The sequence below is a fragment of the Myotis davidii genome, unplaced genomic scaffold (assembly GCF_000327345.1).
Source record: "Myotis davidii unplaced genomic scaffold, ASM32734v1 scaffold67, whole genome shotgun sequence".
Taxonomy (NCBI): Eukaryota; Metazoa; Chordata; class Mammalia; order Chiroptera; family Vespertilionidae; genus Myotis; species Myotis davidii.
In genome coordinates this window covers 937,775-946,230 of record NW_006298521.1, presented here as the reverse complement: position 1 = coordinate 946,230, position 8,456 = coordinate 937,775, and the positions used below count along the sequence as shown (strand labels likewise).

The window sequence follows — 8,456 nt, the reverse complement described above, 5'->3', positions numbered from 1 at the left end:
GGGGGGCCGGAGGGTGGGCTTGGCCTCAAAAGAAAGGGTCAGATCCTAGGGCGCCCCCAGCCTGGGCTGTGATGAGGCTTCAGGCCCGGGATCCTAGTGAAATGAACTCTGATTCCCATTGGCCCCGTAGCTGACCTCCTCCTGTTCTACCCTGCTGCCTGCCCCTCAGCCCTCAAACTTAGAGGGGCAGAGGGCTCGGGAAGCAGTGAGCCCACTGGTGCTTCGCTTTCTCTCCAGTCCCCGGGCACGCAGTAGGCCTTCTTCTGTCTGTCAGTCTTCCTGAAGTTGAACTTGCCATCCCAGTCATCTTTGCTCTTCTTGTGGCCTGGGCTGGGACAGAATGAGTCAGTTAGAATAAAAATATTTCTTATTCAGCTGAGTTGGGTGTGTTTGTATGTGTATGTGTGTTATTGCTATCTATTTGTAGCAGAACAAGGTAAGAAATTGGCATATTTCACAGCCCACAGTATAATTTGGTTTAGATATAAGCGTCTAAAAGAAGTTACCCTGAAAAATGATGCCAGGACAAATAACCCGATGATCACCGTAACTTTTAAATTTTTTAGAAGTCCTCACCTGAGGATATGATTTGCTGTTGACTTTTAGAGAGAGAGAAACATCAGTGTCAGAGCAACATCCATCAGTTGCCTCCCGTACGCACCCTGACCGGGAATTGTATCCGCCACCTTCTGATTTACGGGCCCAACGAACTGAGCCTCAGGCCAGGGCGATCAGTGTAACTGTTAACTGAAAAATTAAAATTTTCTTTACCAATGAGCTCCTTCCAGGTAAAAAGTGAATATCCATGTTGCTCACAAATTCATCCATTGGGAATGAGCACTTACACTCGTCGGCGGTATCTAGTGTTGGATTACCCAACCTTTTTTCTTTCTTTCTTTTTTTTTAAGCACAAGTGAGTTTTATTTTTCTTATAAAGGATGAACAGCGCAAGTTTTAACTTTCTTTCTGTTTTCTTTCGGCGAGAGTATTCACAGCTCAGTGAGACGGGTGTGAAAGATGTTTGCAGTAAGTTCTGATGGGGAGGCCTGAGCCCAGACAACACTTTCAGCAGCTCCGGGCGCGGAAGCTGAGCTGGAGGAAGCGGCTGCGCCAGGACCGCACGTGAGTGGGCGAGCGGGCGGCGCAATGGTGTTTTAAGGAGCCTTTATGGCGCCCTGCAGGCCGCTGATCAGAAGGGAGGGCCAGCTTCCCCAGGAGCTTCCCGCAGTGAAGGTGTTCAGGTTACCTTGGCCAGGGGCGCCCAAGTGCGTGCTCCACGACCACCACCCCCAAACCCCACCTCCCGCTGGGGCCCACGCTCGGGCCGTAGCTGAGCTAGGCGGCCAGACACTGGGCTCTGCACAGACACGAGCGCGGCTCCCCGCCCACTGGGACTCCGATTATGTGCTCAGGAGAGACTCCCCTAATTTACTCAGGGACCGGGGGGCGCTGCCAGCCCACGGCGACCTGCACCTGTTTCACCTTTTGACTGACATGGTGATGATGCCACGGTTGTCGGAAGCTGCCAGGAGCTCAGGATTCTCTCCGCAGACCTCCGAGTGCTCCAGTGCCTCAGGGCTGTCCTGAGCCTGCTGTCTCCGCCCACCCCTGGGAGACCTCATTCCTGGGCTGGGAGACCCCTGTGTGCAGGTGACTTCCAAAGTGGCTCTCAAGCCCAGGGACAGAGGACTGTTTCCATTCCCTGGAGTGAAACACAGAAGACAGCTGCTGGCGTCCACCTGGAGGTCTCCATGCGTCACCCCTCACAGGACCACAGCCGTGCTCTTGAGCTCCCTGGCTCCACCCTGCCTTTTGCTTCTGCGTCAGTAGGTGAGGCCACCACATCCAGCATGACTGAATGTCCACGTCCCCTCTTCTCTTACCGCCACCATTGTAGAAAGCAGTTCCTTCTGATGTACGTTAGCAGCATCTCACGTCGGCCAGCTTCCTCTGTCCCCACAGCCACCAGCGTGGCCTGGCCTGTGTCACCACTGGGCTCTGACCGTGCAGCCTCCTTGCCACGCCCCCTCCTCCAGCCACGCTTTCCTGGACAGTCAGGGCATCTTAAAAATCCAGACTGATTATTTCATTCACCTGCATAAAATCTTTAGGCTCATTTTACACTTAGGAAAACATCCAAGTTATTTTCCTGACTTCAAGGCTATCTTCTCCCCTGCTGGACCACCTAAGGAGCTTTTACAATACATACATGCACGTGTGTGCGCCTGGACCATCACCCCAAGATCCATGAGCTGGGACCGAGGCATTACGGTGAAAGCCAGGGAGCAGCGCGTTCCTCAGCTCCATCCACAGCATGACAGGCGGGGAGTGGCTTTTGCCTCCGCGTCCTTTCTTGTTGGGTTGTGGTCTGTGCACTGGGCAGGGGAGAGGGGCTCGGTCCTCGGTCCTCGGGACATCTCCCACCTTAGGAGGCCCCGCCCCTGTGCTGGTCACACCTTCCTTTCTCCTGGGCCACTGCAGGGAGGCAAGACTGTGCCCCCAGGGGACTCTTAAGTGGGTCAGACAAATACATGAATCAAATTAACCCCCAAATCACTTTGACCTCAAGGCAGAAATTCATTCCACATTAAGATACTGCAGCGAAAGGCCTAAATTCACTGTAGTAATAAAATGCCCACAAGAGATACCCTATATTTGAATATTAATTCTGTCTCATTAATGAAATTCCCAGGGAAATACTAAAATCCAAAGATGACATTTCATTTTAAATTAAAGTCAAATGGTCCGCCCGTGTGAGCTAAAATGCAAAGAAACCGCTCGTGCGACCTTCATTCTGCTCAATCCCAACTGGGGGGCTTGGCCTGCTCACCGGGTCCTGGGAACCGCTGCAGCCTGTCGGGGTTCAGGAGCCCCAGGACCAGTTGCTGATGTGCCTCGCTTCCTAAGGTTAAAGTCGGTAGCAGGGCACAGGTTGGTGTAAGAACTGACCCTCCCTCCCGAAGCCTGACCCCACCAGTTAGGAAACGAGCCTCCCCTGGGTCTGCTATGCTTGGGGAGCCACCTGCCTCTTCTCCGGGGTGTGGTATTTACGCCAGGTCTCTGGCACACAGCCTTGTTCACGAACACAGTTCTCTGAGAATTAAATTGCCAGGATGACTCTGACACGTTTCTGTGAAAGAGAGGCTAAGGGGCTGCCAGGCTTCAGAAACCAAACAGCTCCGTTCTCCTGCCTCCTCAGGCTTTCATTGTAACAACAGCTTGAACTAAAATGAACTTCTGGATCAGCTGTGGGCAAACTACGGCCCGCGGGCCGGATCCGGCCCATTCGGCTGTTCTGTCCGGCCCGCGGAGCCGAAAGAGCGGGGGTTTCTCTTGCTCTCCCCTCCGCTCCTTCACCAGCAGCAGTGTTAACATGTATTAGTTCACACACACACTCCATCCATGCTTTTGTTCCGGCCTCCGGTCCAGTTTAAGAACCCATTGTGGCCCTCGAGTCAAAAAGTTTGCCCGCCCCTGTTCTAATGCTATCAGCAAGGCAAGCATCCTTAAGAAGACACCTGCATTTGCAGTGTCCTTTAAGCAGGAAGTCCTCACGTAACATCGTTGGCACCAAACCAAGAGTCATTAGGAAAGCTCCATAGCCTACATTTTAGAAAATGAATTTGTAATTAAAAACTCCCCCCACAACCAAATCTCCAGGCACACATTGTTTCAGTGGTGAGTTTATGAATCACCTGAGAAGGAAAACCCAGTCTTTCTCTCTAAGAAATGAAGGAGGAGGGAATACTTTCCAACCCATTTTATGAAGCTAACAGTGCATTTGTCTGTATATATTCCAGACAAAGCCTTATAGGAAAAAACAAGCTATAGAAACAAACATTAACAGAATCATGAACAAAAACATTTTTTCAAAATATTAACTAACAGATTTGTGTACTATATGAAAGGAAGTGCATTGCTAACAATGATGGTTTATCTCATGCAGGCACTGAGTCAACGTTACAAAATCAAACACCAATGACCACATATTAACGGAATAAAAGGTGAAAGAGATAGGATTATCTCAATAAGTAGAGGGAAAGCATTTGACAAAATTTAACATTCATAATACAAATTTGCAGCAAGTGAAGAGCAGGAAGGCACTTCCTCAGCTTGATAAGGCGCCCAGCATCAGTGAGGAGGCAAGAATGCCTGCTCTCAGCACCCGTCGGCTGCACCGAGCACTGGTCGTGGTAAATATGGGAAAATTGTTCTTCGTCTAAATGGAAAAGTTAGCGTCTTTGAGAAAATGCAGAGGAAAGGGCCACAGTGGGGGACAGGATTCACTATACGTGTGTTTGCCAAGGACTCGTGTCCTATTACATGAGGAACTCACTAAGTAAGAGTAACTGTGGGCTGAATACTTGGAGAGCACTTTTAAAAGGGGGGCGTGGCCCCACACCCTGAAAACAGGCTCCACATCAGGAGTCATCGGGCAGGGGCAGGTGCAGATAGGGTGATGCCCCGAGAGGGTCCGGCAGCACCCAGTGCCGGCACGTCTGAGGACGCCTCGTCCCCCAGACAGGCCTTGCCCTGCCACGCCACCGTGTGTCCGTGTCAGCACGAGGGCTGGGACCCTGCGTCTGTGCGTGGTTGAGGCGCTGGGTTCAGATGTGACCAACGGAGGCCAGGCTCCGTTCCTGTGCGCGGGGTCCGGGCCTCAGTGAGGTGCGCCTCTCTCTGGTCTGCGTTTACTTTGGTTTCCTATTCAGTGGGAGAGCAGCCCGAATAACAGGCTGTGTTCTCTGAGGTCACTGGCTGAGGTGGCAGAGAACAGCTACAAACCAGTTAGCTGTCCTGCTGACACGTCGTTTCCAGGGGCGAAATGTCGGTTTGTTTAAGCGGGTGGGTTGTCTTGTTGAGATGCGCTCCTTGATGTGAGCTGCAGCCCATGACTCATCTCTTGGGGGCCTGGCATCAGTTCCCAACACGCTGGGTGAAAAAACAACTTGTTTTATGAAGTGCGAACAGAAGAAAACTTGTTAATTCCCTAATTGTTCGCCCCTGCCCCTGACATGAGCTCCGCACCCAGCAGTGAACTTGAGCTCAGTTATCACATGCTGCCCATCACTCCCGGGGTGTGCCACTCTGTCCTCCTCTCCTCGTGACCTTCCCTGTGTCATTTTTTTTTTTTTAAATTTCAGAGAGGAAGGGAGAGGGAGATAGAAACATCAATGATGAGAGAGAATCATTGATTGGCTGCCTCTTGCACCCCCCCACTGGGGACTGAGCTCGAAACCCAGGCATGTGCCCTTGACTGGAATCCAACCCAGGACCCTCCAGTCTGCAGGCCAACACTATCCACTGAGCAAACCAGCTAAGGCTGCCCTGTGTCATTCTTAAATGACCTGCTTGTGATGGGTCACTTACGTTATAACATTAAATGAATTTATATAAGAATTTATTTTGTATCATTTCCTAATTCACTGGTGTGAATGACAAACCTTTAACTAGGGAAGCATACCCCAGTTCCGCCACAACTGGGGTAACCGTCACTGACTGCGGAAGCTTCAGTTTTCAGCGGTGATTTTACTTCCTTCAAAGAACATCTTCCCCATTTAGCATACCTGAGAATTCTCTCTCCCCAGGAAAAGGAGATGTTTCTCTTGCATTGAATAAAGGGCCTGAATCCTTACCCCCCTCAAAAGAAACCTGGTTTTTAAAAATGAATGTACAGTTGTGCCTTATTCCGAGTAGGATTGTGTCCTGGGCAGTGGGCCCGTCTCCCTGCGTTTTCTTGGCTTCCGGGAGCCACCGCTCCCTCCTCGCTGTGGCCCCTGGATTTCCTGCAGCGAGCAGCAGGCCACTGCGGACTGTCGCCGTCACTCCCTCGCCACCATGACAGTCCCTGTGAGCCAGCATACGCAGTCACCCAGTCCATGCGCAGTCACCCTTGGAATTGGGCCCTGTCATCTCCATTTTGCCGATGAGAAAACTAAGTCTTAGGGGTCCATGACTTACTCGGCCTGTTCAGACCTTCGTCCTTGGTGCTCGAGGAGCGACAGGAAGTGGTCACGCCTGGCCGGTCGCGCACAGGCGCTGGAGAGCTGGCCTCCGGGACGTGGGCTCTGTGACAGCGCAGCTGGTGCGGAGCGACCACCCTGCTGCTTGTCCCGGCTTCTGGGCCTTTTCAGAGGGAGTAAATACTTTTAGAAAAAGAAAAATCGATCATGAATGCATGCTCACCATTTTCAATTGAAATGTAAAATTAACGTTTTTCTGCTGAAAGTCTTGGTTCCTAATGATTAATTGCCCATTACTTTAGCCTGAATATAGAAATAACGGTCCAAACAGCAGAGCCACTGCGTCCTGCTCAGGGCGAGTGCGTGGAAGGTTTCTGTGGGTTCCCTGTGAGCTCAGGGCACATCTCACTGAGATGTGAAGTTACAATACCGATCTAATTCTGCGAAGTAAGTTTTCTTTTATATGTCATCAGATTAATTTGTTTTTATAACTATAAATTTAATTTTTAAAAATTATATAAACCATACACAGGATTCTAAAGCGAGAATTACACAAACAGGTACATTCACAGAGGCCAGCCTCCATCCTTGTTTCTTCCACATCATTCTCTTCTCTGCGCTCTGGGAAGCCCTTTTGTTGTGTGCTGGAATCCAAGAAGACCTGTTTATTTTGCCTTCGTCCGTGCGCTCTCCCAGCTCCGTGGCGTCTTGTGTGTCACACCAGTTCAGTGACCAGCTGGGGTGGCGCACGGTGAGGTGTGGCCACGGTACTTGTTATAAATACTGCCGGCACTCGGAACCACTCAGCAGTCATCAGGGAAGTGCACATGGACCACAATGACATACCGCTTCACGCCCAGGACGGCTAAACCGACAGGCAGCCATAGCAGCTGTTCCCGAGGAGGGGGCGTGGGAGCCCCGCGTGCTGCTGGTGCGATGGAGATGGGACAGCCACTTGGAAAGAGTCTGGCAGCCCCTCAAAACATTCACTACGGAGCTACCTAAAAACCTAGTAACGGCTGCTTCCGGGTGCAGAGCCAAGAAATTTTGAAACGCACGTGTCCGCTCAGAAACATGTACACGGATGTTCACAATGGCACCGTTATATCCAGATGGTTGAAATAGCTCAAATGCCCGTTGCCTGGTGAGTGGATAAATGAATGTGGTGCATCCACAGTACCGATGGAATCGATTCAGCCATCATAGCGAATGGAGCACTGCCGCCCGCCACCCCCAGGGAGCTCAGAGGCCTGTGCTCAGAAAGGAGCCGCACGGGAGGCCGCATGCTTCCTATGGCGTGAAACCTCCAGATCAGGCACATCCCTGGAGGCAGGAAGCAGATGGGTGGTTGCCAAGGACTGGAGTGGGGGAGGGAGTGGCTGCTGGTGGGTATGCACTTTCTTCTTGGGGTGAAAAAAATGTTCTAAAATTTGATAGTGGTGACGGCGACACAATTTTGTGAATATACTAACGTCCACTGAATTAAAAGGGTGGGTTTTCTGGTATGAGGATTATAATCTCAATAAAACTTGTAAAAATGTACTTTGTGCTGCAGCAAGTCATCTGTGCAAACATAATTTCGCGTGACCACGGTGTGTCTTCTGTCTGCAGTCCTGGCCCAAAGAGTGAAGAGCTCAGGACTGTGCTGCGTGCGCCCGGCACCGCTCCATGGCGGGGCGGCGCCCTCAGCGTCAGCCCTGCTGTGCCCCGGGCCCTGGCCCCGTCCCCCTCCCGCAGTGTATGTCAAAGCCGGCGTTTGCCACCTGACAGCTGAGGCTGGTGCCTCAGGGTGGCAGTAACTTGCCTTCCTCTTAACTGAGCACAAAGTTGAGCATATTCTGGTATCTTCATGGTCCATTTCTTTCTTTTCAGTGTCATTTCTGTTCATGTATTTTATCCATTTTTTATTGGATTGTTGGTCTTTTCTCAATTTTTTAAGTTCTTTATGTATTAAGATAATAAACCGTTGCCTATGATAGCTTATAAATCATTTTTCCAGTTTTCATTTGCCTTTTTAAAAAACCGAGGCACACCTGTTCTGTTGCTTCTGGATTTTGAATCCGAGTTTGAGAAGCCTTTCCTACTCCGAGCTTAGAAAAAGGGCTCACGTGCTCCTGCTAGTGAACTGTAGTGACCTCAGGCCCAGCTGGAGCCTGTCCTGGTGAGAGCGATCTGCTTTGTCCTGGGTCGTACGGCTGCCGTCGCCCCACATTTTTAGGAAGGGGGAAGGAAAGGTATCACTTGTGCTTGCACGCCTGTTGTTAAATACTTCCGGGTTGGTAATTGCACAGACAGTATAGTGACGAGGAGGGAAAGAAAACAGAGAGACATCCCCCGTGGTCCCCAGCGCTCCGGGCCGCTGTGTGCGTAACGCCGTGTTCTCCTCTCTGCAGGTCAACGAGCTGGACGGCATCCCCCTGATCCTGGACAGCTGCAGCCCGGACGACAGCAACCCCTGTATCCTTGCGTGTGAGCCCCCGCGTCAGGCTGCAG

At 51.2% G+C, this 8,456-nt stretch overlaps 1 protein-coding gene across 1 annotated transcript in view; it reads left to right on the top strand.

Annotated features, from left to right (window-relative positions):
- Nucleotides 1-8,456, top strand: part of ATXN10 (ataxin 10) — a 102,441-nt gene that overhangs the window by 70,434 nt on the left and 23,551 nt on the right. Inside the window, exon 10 of the mRNA XM_006774171.2 lies at nucleotides 8,357-8,420. Within this exon, the coding sequence (XP_006774234.1) occupies nucleotides 8,357-8,420 (64 nt within the window). The remainder of the gene's footprint in view (nucleotides 1-8,356; nucleotides 8,421-8,456) is intronic.